This window comes from Podarcis gaigeae, assembly GCF_964106915.1.
Source record: "Podarcis gaigeae genome assembly, chromosome: 3".
NCBI classification, from domain to species: Eukaryota; Metazoa; Chordata; class Lepidosauria; order Squamata; family Lacertidae; genus Podarcis; species Podarcis gaigeae.
The window spans coordinates 5,007,706-5,029,779 of NC_139680.1; the positions used below are offsets into that span (position 1 = coordinate 5,007,706).

Consider the following 22,074-nt stretch of genomic DNA (forward strand, 5'->3'; position numbering starts at 1 on the left):
AAATGAATATTTTAAATTGTAAAACTGAAAATTTAATAAAAATTATATACAAAAAAAAAGAGAGAAATAAATGAAAGTTTATTTTAAGAGAGAGAAGGAAAATGAAGAAGAGATTAAAAATTCAGGGGGAGGCACTCGTAGGAAACACAATTCAGCACAAATATTTTGTAGTGGCAGATGCTATGTACCTTGGAACCAGCCACCTCAGGAACCAAGCTTCACCCAAAGCAGACAGCACCTAACCTGTTCATCACCCTCCTGGGGTCACTTGGTAATGCTGCCTAGACCAGCAGATATCTCAGGTTAAGGAAGTTCTGCTTACAAATAAATGCAAGCAAATATCCCAAATGTTCTATTTCCTTGCAATCTTTAAAAATATGCATTTTTTAGAATGGCTTTTACTATTTCTACACATTTTCCATTTTCATTCTAGCTGCAAAACTCCCGTGGTATCAAAAAGGACAAGATAAAGACCAAAAGCAGAATACAAAAAGAAGTTTTTAGCCTTCCTAGCTCAATTCCCATATCACTTTGCAATGATAAGACACGTGGCTGTCTTATGAGGGAGACATGTAGCTGCCTGTAGAAGTAATTTTCTCTAGCTGTATGCAAGATGAGGCTTCCAGGATCGTCCTGATGCATGCTATACTCCAGTAACCAAAATAACTTCAGAAGAAAGCAATTGCTTTCAACGTTATGTAACAGAAACATGACTCACCCATGATTTAATTTTGGAATATTTGTTCCCAAAGGCAAAGCTGGTAGCGTATATAATGGGGAAGAGGAGCTACACATGAATACAGATACACAGTGAGAGAAATGTAATATTTGTAAAGCTGTCTTTGGTTGCAAATATATTTTAATAGCTTTATTCACTACAACCACATTTGGGTTATTTATTAAAAATCCGTGTCAAGTAATTACATTTGTGAAGAAAATTTCAGCTGCTAAATAACAACAAATTGCAGGTATGATAGGCTGTGATGGTTGAGGGGACAAAGGTGAAAAGCTTAGAACTGCACCACTGTGCTATGTCAGCCTCTATACGTTTAACAACAGGAGATTTACACAGATGTTTCTTTCCACCACTGGTTTCTTTAGGACATACCAGTGATTTTTAACGAAAGATTGCAATTAAGTACTTTTGAATGTAAATGTGTTCTCCCTTGCAAGAAGAAAAAACTCAAGGCAAATAAACCGACATAAATGTTTTATAACATGGGCATCCCAAGTTGCAGTCAATTCTCCTAAACTAGATGGCTCAGGTGAGGCAAGCCAAACTTTTTAGATGGTCCTTATAGGAAGGTGCTGAAAAGAGGATTCTCCCCACCAAGGAGCTGTTCATCAGATCAGGAAAATTATGTCATCTGACATCATGATCTGGTTGTCATCTTGCATCTGTTCCAAGGCCACCTTGACTTCCGCAGATGAAAAAGGGTTTGGGTTTTCTCGATTGATGGACTCCATTAGGCTCTTCAACCCCACAGACTGCGCATGAGCAGCTTTGAATACCTCCAGAAGGGCAGCCTTGAATGCTTTCAGTCTGTGCAGGTAGAAGAAAACAAACAAGGAGTCAAACAGTATGGTTTGGCTACATAGAACTCGGCTAGGCTCTCAAGCCATGAAGCAGCTAAGATGCTTTTAAAGAACAGTGTTGGAGCTCTGAGTCTCCCACCGCTGTTTGCATATTATTCTCTGCCTCTGCCACAAGAGGCCACTGTGTTTCTGCAGCAGGAAGCGACAGCAGTCTGCAGTCTCTATCCATTTTTAATAGAGAGAATACAGAAGAGGGTGACAGAGGGTGAACTGAATGAATCCTCAAGTGAGGCACTTTGGATCTTAAAAAGGCCACCCATGAAGCCACTGAAGGAAATGCTTATGTTTATGCCTTACGAGGCTCGGGGGGGGGGGAATCCCTCACTGGATCAACATGAAACTTAACAATGAACCAAAAGAGATGCAGCTAATTTGCATACCTTTGTCATAAATAACAAGCATCATTTGACAATCTTTCAGACATGATAATCTTGGGTCTTATTTTAAAATTACTTTGAACTACAGAAAACTACAATGAGACTGAAATCCCAACTGCCCTTATCTGGCAGTAAGTCTCATTTAACTCAATAGGATTTATTTCTGAGTAGACACAGTTGAGATTGCACTGTTAGCCTCTGAAAATAATACTGACAAATGAGTTTTCACATCAAGGGTCAGAATAAGCATGGCCTTCTTTGTTTTATTTATTAAAACTACCACATTTTCAAAATGACCAGCCACAAGACTACTTGTAATTCTACAAAGTCCCAAGGATCACACTAGCGCTTGAGCTTGCATACCATTAAACTCTGACCGGTAATATTTATTTGCATACTACCCACCTGGATTCAGCCAACTTTGACTTAGTCTCACCAGTGCCCAAAGGTTCAGTAGTCTTGGGAGTGTGTGCCTCAACTAAATAATATCAAGGAGAGATGAGTTAAGTCTTGAAAACAAAATAGGGGAATGCAATGTCAAGTATTCACCAACAAACTTTGATCTATTATACACCAGCATAAACTTTAATGGACTCCTCCTCTTCATCAGATGTGTCTAACTGGTAATTAATGAATAACAGATTTGTTGCTCTAATAGATTTGTTCAGTCTTTAAGCTATAAGACTTCATTGTTTTTGCTGCAACAAACCAACACAGCTCTCGCTCTCTCTCTGGAAATTACCCTATTTATATAGCAAATATTTAACAGGCAGCCCGTGTGGTCTAGTGGAAAGGCATCAAACCAAGACCTATGACTGATGCTAGAATCCTACATCCACAAACCTAGTAACAAGTCTCACTGAACTCAGTGCGACTTATTCCTTAGCCATCTTCTGTAGGGCTGCCCTGTTACATGCCTTTTTATTTCTTGAGTACTGTTACCACAGAAAAAGAAAACACTTTTTTTGGTTAAAGAGCAGTGGATTTTAAGAGACACAAGAGCAAAGTTAACTCAAAAGGTTTGCAAGTACTGGAGAAACAAATACAGTGGCACCTCAGGTTAAGAACTTAATTCGTTCTGGAGGTCTGTTCTTAACCTGAAACTGTTCTTAACCTGAAGCACCACTTTAGCTAATGGGGCCTCTTGCTGCCGCTGCGCCCCCGCCGCGCGATTTCTGTTCTCACCCTGAAGCAAAGTTCTTAACCCGAGGTAATATTTCTGGGTTAGCGGAGTCTGTAACCTGAAGTGTATGTAACCCGAGGTACCACTGTACTGAGTATATGAACACTGTGCAAGTGGTAAATTCTGGAATGGCGAAAACAGAAAAGCAACAGTTTTTCATAGTCTGGGGAGTTCTCCAGGGAAGTCTGCGAGTTGACACTAAGCAGCTCCAAAGCTATCACACTTTCAGCAAGCTTGCCAGAGGTGAAGTGACTTTTGCAGCCAACTGCATGCTGAAATCCCTTGTGGGCAGATTCTACTGTGCAAATGAATCAAAAATATAGCGCATGAATGCTTTTTTTGGTCTGAATCAATTAATCTACTAGCCTGAGGAAGACCAGAGGGAAACTGCTCACCTTCTGGCATTTCCTCTTCAGTGTCGCTGAAGGAATAGGGATCATGAGTCTCCCCTTCCACTGGCTCATGATCACCAGAACGCGTCTTCCTCCTACAGAAGGACAAAAAGTTTACAGCAATATTCTCACCACCCACAAATGGATATAAATACCTGGAGTGTATAGATTTATGGAGAAAGGGAGGGAGAGGAGATATTGAGCTAGAAACCTCGTCTTATTTTTTAAAAACTGGAAAAAAAAACTTATTCTGTGAAACTCTCCCTCCCTCCTATTTTCTACATCCCCACCCTGGGTAGGGGACTGAAAAGGAGGGTAAGACTGGAAGCCAGTGACAACAAGAGGCAGAAAGCTACAGACTGAATAAAGTACCTTCCAGACCCTTCTAGTTTTATTACCTACTTCAGGTTTGTCCTTCAGATGGGTTTGAAACTTGCAGCCCTTCAGATATTGCTCAATTACAACCCCCATCAGCTCTAGACAGCATGGTCAATGGTCAAGGCTGAGGGAAGCAGTAACTCAACTATGTCTGGAAGCCCAAAGGTCCCCCCCCCCATCCCTGCTTTATTAGAAAGCAGTCCAAATTATTCCAGATTTTACATGAAAAGCCATCTTCTATGTGGTAACCTAACTGTAGCCATTTACATCCCTGGTCTCTGCTACTTGTCTTTAATTTACGTGGATGTATGGGGGGGGCAATTATATTGCTTTTTGTTTTAGATGCCATTATTTGGGGTTGGAGAAGGAATGTGCAACTCATCTGCTGTGCGTAGACTGCACTGGTTACCTATTGAAATGAGTTGTTTCAAAGCTGTCCACCTGCCCATCACCTGACGTCATGTGATGCTTCCCTTTGAAGCCCCAACTTTCAGAACTTCCAAGCAAACATCCTGGCAAGGGCTTTCCATAGGACCGGAAGTGCATCTCGCTTGCTTTAAGCTCCAAATTGTTGCTTTTAAGTGCCTCCCTTACCTTCCCCGCACCTGGCATCATGTATGATGTCAGGTGGGGTTCCTGAAAATGGCCTCACGGGGGGAAATGGGGAGACATGGAGGGCCACGCTTGCTCTGTGAGCCAGAGGTTCCCCACCCTGTACATTACTGTGTGCAGCCACACAGCTTGTGCATTATGCAAAACACACACAATGCGACCCAGATTATCTGGGCCAGTGAGCTGCATATAACTGTCTGAAAGCAACCCACCAAGTGAGCCATCGGCTGAACAGATAGTTGCAATGAGATGGAAATGCAAGATGATCCATTAAATATGAAAAATTTGTAGTTTTGCTCTCTGTTGCCCAATGAAGATTTTTTCTTGAAGAAGCACATGTGGGTTCTCCTTACACTGCTTTTCTTTACTTACCTCTTTTTCTCTCTCGTTTCACTTTCTTGTGTAGCTTCATTCTCTGTGTCTGGGTCTGAACCATCTTCAGTCTGCTTCTTTCGCTTCTTTTCTTTTTCCAAAACCTTTGAAATGAGAGAAGCCCAAAGAATCTATAAGTAGGTCAACTCAGGAGCCGAGAAGTCTCAATGGAAGAAGCCATATCACAGCCCAACAAGACAATGACAAAAATCCAACAACAACATACAAATCAATATGGCTAACCTGATCTAAAACACCCACCCACCTCACTCACACACGAAAACAAAGGTCACCACAGCCAATCACAAACAAACCACCACACCCTAGGCCTACTCCAACCTCTCTCACCACCAAAGGAACACAAGTGAATAGCAGAGAACCTGCATAAGCGACGCTGACACCAAACCCCACATATATTAAGTAAAATAGAAACATCGCCACCCAACCCCAACCCCACTCACCTTTCCCCCCTCCACACCTCTTTCCCCCTTTTCTTCCTAATGTCTCAACAAATGAAACTGATCTGTAAAAAATGTTACTTGAAAGAGACATTGCACATACTTTTTTATAACCAAGAAAATCTTTAATAAAAAAAACCAGAAGGCGCCAAAAAAAGCAGAAGCCATCAGCAATGTGGCTCCTTAGAACAGGAGGGTGAATCTTAGGTGGTTTTAAGCCTTAATTAAGGTTCAGTCTCCAAATAAATGAGCTACCCAACACATATAACCTGCACAGAAGCATGGTGACTTCTGTGTTATGATTAATACTGCAAGAGTTTAGAGACAACGTGTAGAAGAATGCAACCATTTGTTTCACAACACACCTGATAAAAACTGACTCTGATTTTCCTACTCGCTGGACCAAAATTATGTGGCCAGCAGCTAAGACACTTTTTTATTCCATCAGGCTTATGCAGGCAATTAAGAATACCTATTTCCACAATAGTTATCTGATTTAAACTCATTTTATGTGGTTTTTATTGTATAGTTTTATGCATAGCTGTTGTGAACTACTTAATTAAAAAAATGAAATGGCAGTAAATAAATATTCTTATATAAATAAATGGTGGCTGTATGGACAAAGAGATTGATTTACTCAGTATAACTACAATCAATAAGTTGGCCACCTGTTAAATGCTTTGTAATTCAGGAGACTGTAAATTCTCCTACATGTCTCAAGAAGGCACAACCCACCCACAATCTCACTCGAAAGCCCCCAGGAACACTACTAGAGAAGTAAGCATTCATCACTTAGTATAGCCACTGCAGCTTCTGTTGGCTCCAGCTTGCCGTCAATGACATGGAGCTGAGATCAGGATCAACCAGCTAATGTCCAAGTAACGAGGAGCAGATTCATATACCATATTTTTCACTCTATAAGATGCACACGACCATAAGACACACCTAGTTTTTAGAGGAGGAAAACAAGAAAAGCCAGCAAGAGCCGCAGACACGCTCGCTCAGCACGCCTCTTTAAAGATACAAGGCAAGTGAAGAGAATTTTATCACCTATGCACAAATGCCCAGAAATCTGCAGGGGGCGGGGATGACAAGATTTTTGTCTCTTGGAAGGATACTACTACAACAACTGACTTATCAAGTGGTCCTAACAGTGCTGCAAGTCACCACATGGTACATAGTTACCTGCGCTCTCTCATTCTGCCCTTGGCTAAGTGGGGCAGCACTATGGTGCACTTACTTTTTGCTACTGAAATTCCTTTACCCTTCAGGAACAAGGATGCATGTGTTGCTTCAGCACAAGCAAACAGTCCTTTGATCCCCTCCTGAAGGACTAGTACTTGGTCCTGCCTCAACCCTGGCCAGAAGTCAAGTGCAACAGAGCTCTACTTTGTGCAGTAGAGCTGTGCACAGCAACAACCATTGTCAGGGAAAAGCTTCAGCACAGCAGCAATAATTCTGGTTCCTGGACTCAGCGGAGTGATGGAGTTCTCCAGCGACATCTGTGTAGCAATTCACACAAGTGCTGAGCCATTACAAAACTCTGCACAGCAGATAACGCTATAGGTTTTTGGAGCAGCAGTACAATTAAGCAAACCTCTGCCACTCGATGAGAAAAGACCAGCATCCTTTTCTGCCGTGAATATGAAGGTAAAGTCCATCTAATTACTGATCACTACAGGCCACCTTGGGAACATTTACAGGGAAGAACACTTGAAATAATGGATGACATTAGTACCATTCAAGGATACAAGCCAAGCGCTACCAAATACCTGTCCCAGGTTAGATGCATTTGGGGGGGGGGTTGTTATGATAACAGGCAATCCAACAACAGTTTGCACACCTTTTTGAAGTAGGCAAATTGCACCAGCTCTAAAGCAGCTTTGGCATCCTGCTTGTCCACTGTTTTGCTCATCCTGGCTTTAGCATGTGCAGTTGAGAGTCTGATCAGTGTTTCCAGCGTACGGGCCGTTATAGGGGAAGTCTGGAAAGTAAGATAGAACCATTGAGCTGCTGAATGATAAAAAGAATGAGACTCCCGTTTCAGGCAATCACTTGTAGAACAAACACATAGCAGCACATAAAGGGGAGAAGCCACAGGGCTCTTTTGCTATAGCCTAGCAAGGAGACTACCAAGGTTATGCAGCTGACAATTCAAGCTGCAGGACAAGCATCTGATAAGCACTACATAATCTTCCACAATGTGAACTGCAAATGTCTCTCTCTCTCTCCTAGGCAGGAGACAACTACATGCAGCCTTTGAAAAAGGAAAAAAAATATGAAAGCCAAATACAGTCATACCTCGGGTTACAGACACTTCAGGTTGCATTTTTTCAGGTTACAGAACTGCTAAATCGCGCTTTGCACATGCGCAGAAGCACCAAATAGCAACCCCCGCGTGCGCAGACACGCCGCTGCGGGATGCAAACGTACATCCCATATGGATCACATTCACAACCTGAGCGTCCGCTGTACATGTAATTTTTCAGATCCATAAAAAGAATCTGCCCAGCCATCTGCCAATATTAGTGTGTTACATGCAGTTGCAATTTTTTTTACAAGCGTGCTTTAAATTCAATGGGATTTTAATCTGAGGCTACAGGCTCCACTCCTAGATTTTGTATTGTATGTTATGGATGGGGGCCAGGGAACGTGATGGTGCTCAGGTAACTTCCATCTGCACAAAATCCTCTTATTAAGCAGTGCTGCAGCCCTATAGCATTGTTCCCCTGCTGCTGTTATTCAGAGAGGAAAGTGAGGATTTGGCCGACTGAAAAGCAGCTAAGCTGCATGTCGGAAAGCAAAACAGCTGTCATAGTCATGGCTACTTTGATTCAAATATACAGTACAATTATTTGTTCCTCCTCCTAAGAGTTCAAAAGAAACATTGCTTTCACCTCAGCAGTCCAGTGGTGTAAAGTAAGCTGAGGAACAACCACATGCCCATTGCCATCCAAAAACCTCTGCAGTTCAGCAGGTGTCTGAACTTGGGTTTCTTTGTGTCTTAACACAATGTTCTTGTGCTACACATACTATGTAATTTCAGCTTTGCTCTTCTCCCCCACCTTTTTCCCAGTAAAAAGAACCCAGCTCCCTACTCACTCTAGCCACATCAGAGCTGATCTGGTCCTGACTGCGAAGAGAAGAATATTCCTGAGCGATGAAGGCTGCTGCCTCCTCCGTCAAGACTGGCTTGATCATCTTGGCGAAATGAATGTATTTCCTCATGAACTCCACACTAACGATCTTCTCTCTGTTTGGCAAACGCAAAGCAATCAAGTTCTGTAAGCAATTCAAACTAGGTTCCTCCCTTCAACGGGAATACACAGCCCTAACTGTAAAAAGATGAGAATTAAAGCCAGTGAACCCCTTTGCCGTTTTCCCTTTTACGAACCCTGCAGCCTCACACCACCAAACTAATCTTTGTATTAAGAACTATGGTGGAAGCACCTTGCAGGAGAGAAGACTCAGAAGAATGCGCGGGGGGGTGGGGGTGTGCCTCTCTGAATGACTCCCTTCACCTCCAACTCCCAGAACTGGCCTGTGCAGAGAAGGCAAGTAGTGGGGGGGGGGTTCCCAACACAAAAAAGATGGGAGGGGCGGAATCTTCTCTATGAGGAAGAGCAACAGTGCTTAAGGCTTTTATGTTTAGTGGGGGGGGGGACTACTAAGGGGGGGTAATATGAACAAAAGCTTATAAACTCATAAATGCTGGAGCCAAAAGTTCTCCTCTCTTGCCACAATACATAGAATCATAGAATCATAGAGTTGGAAGAGACCACAAGGGCCATCGAGTCCAACCCCCTGCCAAGCAGGAAACACCATCAGAGCACTCCTGACATATGGTTGTCAAGCCTCTGCTTAAAGACCTCCAAAGGACACTCCACCACACTCCTTGGCAGCAAATTCCACTGTCGAACAGCTCTTACTGTCAGGAAGTTCTTCCTAATGTTTAGGTGGAATCTTCTTTCTTGTAGTTTGGAACCATTGCTCCGTGTCCACTTCTCTGGAGCAGCAGAAAACAACCTTTCCCCCTCCTCTATGTGACATCCTTTTATATATTTGAACATGGCTATCATATCACCCCTTGACATGTCACCCAATGACTTTGAATTGGCAATAGATCCACCACAGATCACAGTAAGTGTTAAGGAAGTCAATGAATTCATTTCCACAAGGTGCAGGGCTAGTTGGGGGTTGGACAGCTTCAAAAGGTGGGAGCCATGGAAGATGCATCCTATCTATAGCTCATCCCTGCAATGAGAGGCTGGCGAACAACAAGAGTAGGGCAATTCCTTCCATCTCCTGCCTGTGAACTTTCAGACACACAACTCACCATTGGAAAATAAAAGCCGGCCCTTTGGTTTGATCCAGCTGGGCTGCTCTTATACTATCTAACCAAAACTTCCTGTCAGTTCCTGAGAAAGCAAAAATATAGGAAGTGTGTGTGTAATATAGGGCCCCTGAATATAGGCTATTGATTTGCATTTCTATACGGTTTGGAGGCTGCGCTTTAAGCCACCTGTGTTTTAAGCTACAGTAAGTGGGGCAGGAGAAGAGATTACAGCAATCAATCTATCTGCAAGGAGGAAGACTGTGGGAGGCACTCACTTCCTCCTCTTAGGCCCATGCAGTAGATCGTCGTGTTTTTCATACACCTGCAGCTCGTGGTCCTCCTCCTCAGCAAAGGCAGGATCATCGGTGGCTAACAGCTCAACGGTGCTGCCCAAAGGCATGGCTGGAAAGAGAAGGGAAGGGTTGCCTGGAGACATATCTAGGTCACATTCAATTACTATAGCAACAGACACAAAAACCAGCACCTTCTCACTGTACTGTTTCCTGAAAAGCTCCATTTAAAACAAAAAAAGGAGGGGGGGAAATTGAGCAGCAGAGCAAGTTTTAAGTCACTACCGATGAGAAAATATTATAGCGACTGGGCAGCGCCTTTACTGGCATGTGCATGGGTCTCTCTAGGCATGCACTGTGCGCTCAGTGGCGCCATTCCTGTGCACAGCCATGCAGAAGTGGAAATTCTGGCTGGTACAGCTTCCCTGCAGGGATGAGAAGAGCCAAGCTGCCAAAGCTCCCTCTAATAACGAAAGAAGCCATGGTGAAATAAATTTGTATTATCAGTCCATTTTTGACTCTGACCCTACCCACAAGGGGCATGTTGCCCAGGAGGAAATGTGGCCCTGGGGCTGAAATGGTTCCCTGATCCCCGTGATAGGAGAAAAGTCTTCTGCTTTTTCTCCCCTACACATCTGCATGCAAAAGTTCTATTTTCCCCTCAACTTCCAACCTGGCTTCCTATTAGTTGCAGTGGAATTTCTTATCTAATGTTAGGAGCACCTCTGCGTTCCACAGGCCACTTAGCACGATCATTCCACCTCTCACAACAGCAAGTGAAGACCTGAAAATATGCCATGGCACAACAGGAGTGTTGCTTGCAAAAGAAAGAAGCCTTGGGTAACTCCGATTAATTCTCATGTCACACAGGATTTCCCACAAAGCTTTTCGGGAAGAGAGACTCACCATCTCCATCCTGTTCACCAGCTGCTCTGTAACGATGCATCCGCAAAACATGGTCCGAAATCTCCCGATCTAGCTCTGGATCCATTTGATCCAAGACAATGAAGAGCAAATCAAATCGAGACAGTAGAGAGTCCTGCAAGCCAATGTTCTCCATGGGGGTTTTGTATTGGTCATACTGTAAAAAGTTATAAGAAAAAACAGCACGTTCAGCCTGCAACTGTTAAGGGTATCTTATTCCTAAAGAGGGAAATAAGGCCTACTGGACAGGGAGAGCGATAAAGAGAAACCCAGCATTTTCTGGGGAAAAAAAAAAGCAGCACAAATATTGGTACTCATGCATACCATGGTACTGTTTTTGAGTACAGAAAATGCAGGTGGATGACAGCCAAAGCTTGCCATTCATGTTCCCCTCATTCTCTATTACATCAAAGAACTCCATTTTCAAATAAAGACAAACAAACACAAACCATTGTGGTGACTCTGGCCTGCTTGGCAAGGCTATTGCCATTTTTACAGCCAATTTTGTGAGCAGCAACAATCACGTCTATTAATATGCATATATACCTTGTTTCCTTTGCCTACGTATTACAGCACTTGGTTTTAATTGTTTAATATTAAATTATCCACCCTGAAATCTTATATAAGGCAGGCTATAAATGGATTAAGTAAAATGTGTTTAGTACAATTCACAGCATGTACCTGCGTCATTACATCGTGAATCTCCTGTTTCTGTCAGCAAACACCACTCATTGCATGGAAGACCACAATATCAACTCACGTGGCAAGTTCATCTGGATCACATGTTTCAAAGAACTCTTTCTCTATCAACTTGGGGGAAAGAGGGCAGGAAGCACCCCACCTGATTTCCAGGCACTGAACAAAGTGCAAAATGCAGGTTGATGCCAACTGGAGAATTTCACCTGAAACTATGCCAGGGGTTCACCATCAGCAGCATGTGAGAATGTATATGACCATCTGAAGAAGGCTATCCCCATATTTAAGATGGTACAACCTCTTTAGCTGCAGCCCCACAAAGTAACTAACAAAACCAGTATCAAAATTTAAAGCAATAAAAAGAAAACCAGAATGGTCTGCAAAGTCAGCAACTCTGCCATTAGGTGTGCCTGAAGAAGCATTCGTAAGTACTCACCTTTCCATACACTGGGTTGGCAGCTGCTAGGACGCTGCAGCGAGCATTGAGCTGGGCCTGAATACCCGCCTTGGCAATGGTAACGCGACCTTGCTCCATCACCTCATGGATAGCTGTGCGGTCAATGTCAGACATCTTATCAAATTCATCAATGCATACCACACCCCGGTCAGCCAAGACCATGGCACCTGCTTCCAGACAACGCTCTCCTGAAGACAGTAAATTGAGAGTACACATGAGTTTGGCCAGAGCCCCCTTCACACCTTTCCAACTAGGTGGACTGGAATACTGATATCCAAGCACTCAAGTGTTATACTACTTCCCCATCTCCATAAACGCAGTGTCCCAGCACTGAATCTTAACATTCAGTAAGTTCTACAGAAGATCAAAGACAGTCTAGCCCATTGCTATGGGCCTCCGGTTGCTCTGGATCAGAAAATCGAAGCACACATGTTGATTACATCCATCCAATGACCACAACTTGAGCATTCATCTCCAAGTTAGCAAAAGTGATATGCTAAGCAGTACATATTAGCCAAAGGCTGCTGTTCCACCTGGAAGACAGGCTATTTAGCAGAATTAGCTCCTAGAGTACTGTTTCCATCCATGAAGCTGCCAATAATCTGTGCAGATCCTGCACATAAATGCTTACTTCTACAATTCAACTAGCAGCAACATTGTACTTTCCCAATGCCTCACTTCTGCTCAATGCAAATGGGTTACAAATGAAGAGATTGAATATGTTTTTCTCCATAGATATGCACAGGTGTTAAGAAAGAATTAAAACATACACCCATTTTTCCAGCAAGGAACACAATGAGACCCAAACCAGTTATAACCAGCAGGCTGGTGGCAGAGCAAGAGATATAACCCAATTTGTAACATCCATAAGGCAACTTTGCTCTCCACAGAGCTGTGCCCCATTGATGTCTCGTTCTGGCTCCAGCTGCCATGCAAGAACACACTATCTTGACTTCAGAGAGCCAGTCATCAGCCTGTTTCCCATTGCAGTGACTGCTAACCTTGTGCGTTAGCCTGCTCCTTACCAGTTTCCGGGTCTGTAGTGACGGCAGCAGTCAGACCAACTCCAGAGGAACCCCTGCCTGTGGTGGGGATGGCCCGTGGAGCTGTGCACAGCACATAACGCAGCAACTGAGACTTTGCAACAGAAGGGTCACCTGAAAGAGAAGAGACAGTGGGCTCGTTATGATGTTAACACAGCCTCAGTACAAAACTGCTAGCCTTCCATTTTGGCCCATGAGACTATCATGGCCAAACCATGCTCACCTGTGTTAATGTCGTCTATGGCGTCAGGTATGGGGCAGACAAAGCTGAAGTTGGGCCGAAAGGGGTTTTGCAGGCACTGCTGATTGGCTGATGATCAGCACCCGCAAAGCCCTATGCAAAGTGCTGTGCTCAGGACTTCACAAGTGTTGGCCCTCAGCTGACCAGTGCCACTTGGACAGTGCAGAACTGTGCCTTTGCCCATGGGGTTTGATTTCAAATTGCAGAAGCCCAGACAGGTCACACAAGGTCACAGAGGCATTAGGTGATTGACAGATGGGTGGCCCTGGCCCCAACTACTACAGGACAACTAAGTGGCAAAGCAATACAACAAAACAGAATTAAAACATCTTCAAAACAATTAAAAACATCTAAACTATGGCTAGCAAGCTATGAACATTTTCATGATATATATATTTTTTAAAGAGAAGTGCCCACAGTCATACCAATTAGCAGGATGTTAATATCCCCTCGGAGGCGACTTTTGTTCTCCAGCACCTTCTCCACTCCACCTAGCAGCATGCAGAGAATTGCCTTCTTGATGTATTCATGGCCATGGATACTGGGAGCCAGAGACCTTGACAGCTGATCAAACACATCCTAGTTTCAGGAAGCAGAAAAATGTATTAGGAGGTGCCCATAGACAATTAACCGTAGTTTCAAATGGCAAAAGAAATCAAAACTACTTTCAAGGCACATCAGGAAAAGGAGGGTTCCGCCACAATTGTATGGAGGGTCAGAACTGGTTTAAGATAACACTCATACTGGAACTAATATTTTTCAGTATCAGTTGAAAAAATGTAATACAGTACAGTGATCATGATGTATTATGGAATATGTCAGTGCAAGATGACGCTATAGAAACACACTAAGATGTATTTGCTTATTAGCGGTATTTGAAGGCCAGTATATGCCGAAGTTTCTCAATGTCTCACAACAACACACTAAAGAAACACACTAAGATGTATTTGCTTATTAGCGGTATTTGAAGGCCAGTATATGCCGAAGTTTCTCAATGTCTCACAACAACAAAACCCCACAATTTAAAACTGAATAAACCATAAAATGAGCAGAGTAAAAATGGCTTTAAGCCTAATAGATTTTTAAAAATTCAATGCAGACATTCCTAATCTTAATTTTAGTTTTGATTTTACTATAAACAGGCTCCTTATAATTAAGATCTAAAGCCCTTCACACTACTCTCTGCAACCACAGTTTTTATCACAAAGTTTACAAGGTCCACTTAACGCATTCCATTTTTAGGCACATGGTTAAAACATTGTATGCCTCAGAACTGACTACAAGAAACACATGGATTGGTTGCAACTCTGCTGAGTCAACATTAAAAGCAAACCTGAATCTTCCCAAGCAAAGTATGTGAAATTGCCCTAACATCATAGCCCAATTTACCTTTGAGTGGCTTTTGCTGAATTTTTTTATCTTGGAAATATCAGCTGATGAATATTCAGGCCGAACCTCCTTATTCATCTGCTTCACTTGGCAAGCAATCAGAATAGTCCTAGAGAAGGTGAGAAAACACAGACCCTTTGTTACATAGAATAGAATCATAGAATCATAGAGTTGGAAGAGACCACAAGGGCCATCGAGTCCAACCCCCTGCCAAGCAGGAAACACCATCAGAGCACTCCTGACATATGGTTGTCAAGCCTCTGCTTAAAGACCTCCAAATTTTCAAAAGACTTATATTCACTAAAAAGTATCTCCAGTTAATATTTTTTTCAAAACACACACACAGATAAAACACCATCTGAAGAGGCTTTGCCTGCTTTCCTCTTATACTATATGAATGGTCTCCAAGATGATGGGCTGCTAAGAAGCCACATGCAGCTAAGAAGCCATGGTTTAGCACTATGTACACAAGCCACAATGAGCCTGAACTAATTACACACTACCTCCCTGCCACAGCTGCTTCCCAATACTGGCCTCATGTTAAAGGCAAGTCTGAAGTGGGGGAAGCCTGTGCACACAGATGGGGAACAATGTCATTTGTCCCACAGCCCCTTCTCCTTAATTACAGGCAAGTTGTACTTGATCAGCAGAAAGGGGAAAGCCTTCAGAAGCACTTCTAGTGAACCCAAATTGTCTAGGAAAAGTAATAATTGACTACTAAGCCAAAGAACAATTTGCGGACCTCTGAATATGATACTAAGTCTTCTGGGTGCTGCTACTCTTCTGCATTTAAGAATGGCATGTTCAATGGGAGGACAGAGGAATTATCAGATTTTGCATTAACAATTTACATATTGGCATGTGTAAATTCTTATGTATGCACCACCTGCAATTTTAGGAGAAATGTGTGATGGAGGAGAAACAAAAGAAACCATTTGTGAGGGGCTTCAGGCAAATTCTTATGATGGGGGAGAGACAGAGAAACACACAAACAAACAAACAAAAAAAAACCCTCATACTGAGAGAGGCCAACAGAGATCACACAGACCAGAAACAGCAAGTCAATACATAAAAGGATCATAAGAACATGTGTGAAGGACAGAATCACACAATTTATCAAGAGAACTAAGATCTACGTGATGGCCTTTAGAAGTCAGGCTATCTGGAATTTTTTCAGCACACATATTTGGCAATGTCCTTTGTGAAATAAACTGACATTAATCCTCTTATAGAATGGGGGGGCAGGTCTTGGCATAGCAATACCTTCCCTGGGACAAGGCAGAATCTTTGTAAACTGCCAGAAGATTTAACAGACAAGAGGAATGAAGTTTAAAATGTTGTAATATCATTACCATAACTAGGCAGATAATGATTTCAGATTCTGTGACAAGTAGGCAGCAGTAAGGGCAAGAATCCATTGCAAGAAGTCTTGCTGAGTAGTTTAATTTTATGACAGCACGCCAACAAATAAGCTTGCCTGTTGAGCATTTTACCTAAATGTCCCTGAAGTGTAGCCACCTTTCTTTCCTGGCAGACAACGGAACGTCCCAATGACCTGCACTCTGTCCCCTGGTTTCACCTTGTCTACCAAGTCATCGTCTAAAATGATGTCCACAGAGCGAGGGAGCTGCCCAGCTGGTGCTTTCTCTGGCATCTCTTGGATTGTGATTGTCTGGTGGTCCTTGTAGGTAGACAGGCCATATTCTGTCTCAAGCGGGTTGTTCTCTTCATCCTACATAACCAGCGTAAGATAAAAATGTAACTTGCTTTTTAGTGTAGCCTGTTATGTCCACACTGGGTGGTGCCCAGGCATGGTCCAAGTGCCTAATAGGGGAATGCTGTTGTTAAGTAATTTATCAAGGTACGTCGTGAGAGATTATTTTAACTGTAAGCTTGGAGGATCATAAAATGAATGGTTTTTTTATGGGCAAATAAATTGAAGAGATTCTGGTAGACTCACTACTTCAACACATCAACACTTTCTGCTATTATTATTTGTTAAATTTGTATACTGCCCTATACCTGCAGGTCTTAGGGCAGTTCACAACGTATCCAGACACAGTTGGTTTTTCAGCCAAAACATAATTGTCACAGTTAATGAAGTTTACAAGCTGACCAGTATATCCTCTAGAGATCACTATATAGAATCAGTTGCTGAAGCATCTGTAGCTGCATCTGTTTTGTGGGGGGGGGGGTTACACACAGAGATGTTGAACAGCACAAACCCTTTCAAACAACAATTTGGGGGGCGTCGTCGTCATTTTGAACCAATTTTCAGGGAGCACAAAGGGCAGCAGGACAAATAGCCTCCCTCAATTTTCTTTCCTTTTAACAGAAAAAGAATACATGAAAGAAGTATTCTTAAAGAGGTAGGAAACTGGGGAGGAAATAGAATTGAGATAATTTGGATAAAAGATTCGCTGAGGAATGTCCATGCTATTGATGGGAATTGAGGACACGGAACCCACTTGGCTTACCTTGGTAGGGTAAACAGCAGCTGATGGAAAAGGTTCCAGGGATGTCATATCTGTGTACCGGCGCTCAATTGTCTTCTTGGTAGCAGGGCAATAGTGCACACTGCGCACAATCTTTGGGCGGACCAAAGAACCTGTGTTGGAGTGGGAACAGCCTTTAATTTTGTTTTAGGTCACAATACTCTGCAAAAATAGATGTTGCATAAACAGCATTCACCCCAGACATTCGCAAGTGAAATTCCAAATTTCCATTTCAGAGCCTAACTTTTCGACTGTGTTACATTAAAAGCCTGATTCTGTCCAGGCCTACAGCCTAATAGTTATTTAAATATGTTGCAACCGACCCCAAAGGAAATCTATTTCCCATAGGTGCTTCCTTACTCCCCAGGAATAGCCATGACCAACATCACAGCTCATGAACGTTCTTATTCAGAATGTGCTTCAACATTCCCAATTCCTTGTCAGATTCCTATACTGCCTCTCTTCCAGCTAATGCAAAGACTGGAAGAAATCCAAAAGCTAGACTGACAGTCTCCAAACTGGCTGGGGGAAGATTCTGCTGCTCCTGGCCCACTCCCCGTACCACTGTTTCCACACAAATGTCCTCTCCCACAGTAGCATCAAGAGACAAACAACTTTGGGGAGCACCCCACCCCCAGCCACCCATCTTCCTTTGTGAGTGTCCCCACCTGAGTCAAAAGGTGTTTGCCAAGGTAACATTTAGGTAAAGGTAAAGGTACCCCTGCCTGTACGGGCCAGTCTTGACAGACTCTAGGGTTGTGCGCTCATCTCACTCTAGAGGCCGGGAGCCAGCGCTGTCCGCAGACACTTCCGGGTCACGTGGCCAGAATGACGAAGCTGCTCCGGCGAACCGGCACCAGAGCAGCACACGGAAACGCCGTTTACCTTCCCGCTAGAAAGCGGTACCTATTTATCTACTTGCACTTAAGGGTGCTTTCGAACTGCTAGGTGGGCAGGAGCTAGGACCGAACGACGGGAGCTCACCCTGCTGCGGGGATTTGAACCGCCGACCATGCGATCGGCAAGTTCTAGGCGCTGAGGTTTTACCCACAGCGCCACCCTAAGGTAACATTTACTTCCAACCAAATACATAAGACCTATACAAGGTGCATAAAAACACACAGGAAAAAACAAGGGGTTGTGTGATCGCTGCGCCCCTGCCCTCTTCAGTCTGGCACTATCAGGCTCGATTTGCAGACTTGCAGAGGGCAACTGTGTAAAACAGGCACCCTCCGGAGTCCTGCGTGCAAGGAGGCACCTTGTGCATTGTGGAACCCATGGAACTCATGGAAACAAGAAGCTCCCTGCTTCACACAGTTGTCCTCTGCAAGTTGAGGCCTGTGGGCAGCATTCTCATTGCCACTGCGCCCCCATATTTTCTCTATACCTCATGGCAACACCAAAATAGGGCCACTATATCCATTATGCCACACTTAGCTTTGCCCTGCAGTCCTTTATTTAGACCACTGATGGTACATGTTTTCGCAGAGAAATCAAGTGCTTGAGAAGACTACCATTGGTCCCATTACATTCCCATCCATGCAGTATTAAAAGCTGTCCTCACTTTGTTTTTTAACTCACATTTCGTTACAATACCCTCCACACAGACAATGCAGCTGAGAAAGTGGGATGTCAACGTCCGTGGTGTCACATGTTTAGATCCAAAGCTGCCCTCAAGCCCAATGTAAAAATCTTCATACTGCTTGGAATAGGTGGCATCAACAGAAGCAACAAAGTCCTTCAGGGCACGCTGGAAAGCCACCATCTCCTCAAAGGCACTGTTCAGCAAACTGGAGCAAAGATGAACAAGACTCTGGTGTCAGAATCCCTAATGCCATGTCAGCCCCTACCAATATGTCAGTTGCTGGCAGTTTTTTCCAGGGGAAGGGAGACAGAAGATCCCTGGTCTTCTAAGGGATGCTTATTGGCCTTCCTCCCCTTTCCCATCTCTGTGGCCAAACAGTTCTTTCTTCCTAAATGGAAACTACATCAACTTCTGCCATTTTACCCTGCTTATGCTAAATCTTCATAACACTTAGGCAGGAAGAATCCACTGCATAAATATAAGATGGATTTCATGCATGATCTAGTTGAGATTCCTGGACTGAAAGGGGTTGGACACTGCAGGGCGAGAATTCTCAGGGGTCCTTGCAACTCCACAATTCTAGGATTCTATAATGGGCTGCCCTAGCTAAGAAATGCAACACCTGGAAGCTTTCCAGTGACAAGAGCCAGAGAAATCAGCCACCATGACTCCTGAAAAGCCCTTAAGACAGCCTTCTCTTCCTTTTTCATCTCTTTTGGGGTTATTGTTTACATTGTGTTACCACTCAATGGGCTGTTTTATATTTTCAAAACCTGCTCCAGATTCAATTTCACATATACAAGTTTTTTACTGTGGCAATTTTAAACCATTTATCAGTCACATTGACAGTAGCATCTTATTCTTTAAAAAGTAGCTGTCATATGTAGTTCTTTGATTCCATCCCAGTGTGGTGAATATTAAGGCTTCTGTGTCTTAAACGTTGCATTATATACAGTGGTGCCCCGCAAGACGAACGCCTCGCAAGACGAAAAACCCGCTGGACGAAAGGGTTTTCCGTTTTGGAGGTGCTTCGCTAAACGAATTTCTCTATGGGGTTGCTTCGCAAGACGAAAAAATCTTGCGAGTTCCCGCGGGTTTTTTCCACTTTTTTCCTGCTTTTCCTAAGCTGCTAAGCCGCTTAACAGCTGATCCGCTGATAAGCCGCTTCTCAGCTGATCGCTAAAAGCCGCTAGACCGCTAATAGCGCTAATCCGCTAAGCTGTCAATGGGCTTGCTTCGCAAGACGAAAAAACCGCTAGACGAAAAAACTCGCGGAACGAATTAATTTCGTCTTGCGAGGCACCACTGTACAGCAGATCTATTTGTATTTATTTTTAAAAAACAGTTGTACAGAAGGCAGTGAGATGTTCCTGAGCTTACAAGTACTATAGCTGACGAAAAGAAAAGGGAGGAGGAAGGGTAAGAGATGGAAGGGACCCCTAGAGTCATCTAGTCCAACCCCTCCGCAATACAGGAATCTCAACGAAAGCATAAACATACACACACTATATCTATCTATAGATCCGCGGTGACCCAGCGCAAGTGTAACTTACCGACGAGCTCTTTTCTCATTTTTTCTTCGGAGGTCATTGATGTTCACAATCAGGCGGTACTGGTTGTCGCTAATCATGTCCCGGACTTTACTCTGGTAAATCCCCTGGTCCTCCTGCAACAAATATCAGATCACAACCTTTGCTAGAGCCCAAAGCATTGTAAAGGACTCCGGCATCACGCAGGGTGACACACACACCCCAAATAGAAACAATTGCAACTATATATATATATATATACACACACACACACACACACACACACAAACACAGACGGAGTCATAGCTCGGGTTGAAGTTGCTTCAGGCTGAGCACTTTCGGGTTGCGCTCCGCAGTGACCCGGAAGTAACGGAACGCTCACCCATGTGCAGACGGTCAAAATGATGTCATGCGCATGTGCGGAAGCGGCGAATCGCGACGCGCAGACGTGGGCTGCGTTCGCTTCAAGATGCGAACAGGGCTCCAGAACGGATCCCGTTCATATCCAGATGTACCACTGTGTGTGTGTGTGTATGTGTGTATGTACAGTGGTACCTCGGTTTAAGTACGTAATTCATTCCAGAGATCCATTCTTAACCTGAAACTGTTCTTAGCCTGAAGCACCACTTTAGCTAATGGGGCCTCCTGCTGCTGCCGTGCCGCCGGAGCACGATTTCTGTTCTCATCCTGAAGCAAAGTTCCTAAACTGAAGCACTATTTCTGGGTTAGCGGAGTCTGTAACCTGAAGCGTATGTAACCTGAGGTACCACTGTATACATATTCACGCGCATATATATATGTATATCCACGCAGCATAACCATCAGGATGAGCGTGAGCCCTCCTTCCCCCGAGAGACCCCGACCCACCTAGGCCTGCCTCTCCCCCAGGGGACCCCCCCCCCGGCCTTCCGCCCAAGCCCCTGCGCAGCCCCGCTCGGCCCGAGGAGGACGCAAGAGGTTTCCACAGGCACCGAGGCGCGTCGCCCACACAATCGGGATTCCAACGGACTCAAGTCCTAAAGAGTCACGAAGTTGCACTCTGCACATGCTCGGCCGCCGCCGGCGCCGCCCCCCCCCCCCCGCGCACCTCGTCGTCCAGGAAGTCCAGGTAGTCCCTCTGGGCCTCCCTCAGCTCCGCGTCGTCCAGCACCGCTCCTGCCGCCGCCATCCTTCCGTCCTCTTCCCTCTCCGGCTCCCTCACGGTTTTGGCGCCAAAAGCGCGCCGCCTTTTCCCGCCAAATCGAGCGGAGGGCGGGGGGCGGGGCTCTCCAACACGCCGCCCAATGGAACGGCACGCACGGCGCGGAACTCTGCGCACGTCCGGAAACTGCCGGCCAATCCGGCGCTTAGGCGCCGGAGGGAGGAGGCGGGCCCTCTCGCCCCTGGTGCATTGTGGGGCTTGTAGTTCGCGGCCGTGAGTTCCTGGTTTCTCTCGGTTTCCCGCGCGAAATGAGCCTGCCTGTAACACTGCAGCCAGGAGGGGGCGGTAATAGGCCTTTTCCCCACCAAATAAGGGTCAGCGAACTTTTTCAGCAGGGGGCCGGTCCCCTGTCCCACAGACCTTGTGGGGGGCCGGACTATATATTTTTTTTGGGGGGGGGGGAGAACAAATTCCTATGCCCCACAAATAACCCAGAGATGCATTTTAAATAAAAACACACTTTTTACTCATGTTAAAACACGCTGATTCCTGGAACCATCCAGGGGCCAGATTGGGAAGG

At 44.4% G+C, this 22,074-nt stretch overlaps 1 protein-coding gene across 1 annotated transcript; it reads right to left on the reverse strand.

The window, feature by feature from the left end:
• Positions 1–837: 837 nt before the first annotated feature.
• Positions 838–21,602, reverse strand: MCM3 (minichromosome maintenance complex component 3). Its single transcript, XM_083730325.1, has 17 exons — positions 21,441–21,602; positions 20,378–20,490; positions 18,821–19,029; positions 17,222–17,352; positions 16,238–16,476; positions 14,745–14,853; positions 13,781–13,934; positions 13,097–13,228; positions 12,051–12,259; positions 10,901–11,075; positions 9,980–10,106; positions 8,471–8,621; positions 7,212–7,352; positions 4,911–5,014; positions 3,552–3,643; positions 2,379–2,451; positions 838–1,543 (listed from the first exon to the last, which is right to left on the reverse strand). Exons 1-17 carry the CDS (start codon positions 21,519–21,521, stop codon positions 1,345–1,347), a joined length of 2,439 nt encoding a protein of 812 aa, XP_083586451.1. The 5' UTR covers positions 21,522–21,602; the 3' UTR covers positions 838–1,344.
• Positions 21,603–22,074: the final 472 nt, after the last annotated feature.

Bases quoted from the DNA above. Each gene is read 5' to 3' on its own strand.
- MCM3 (XM_083730325.1), bottom strand. From the start codon at position 21,521: ATGGCGGCGGCAGGAGCGGTGCTGGACGACGCGGAGCTGAGGGAGGCC. The intron at 14,854-16,237 runs GTAAAATGCTCA...CACCTTCTCTAG, and splicing joins TACACTTCAGGGACATTTAG to GACTATTCTGATTGCTTGCC. The intron at 11,076-12,050 runs GTGAGTACTTAC...AACTTTTTACAG, and splicing joins CCAACCCAGTGTATGGAAAG to TATGACCAATACAAAACCCC.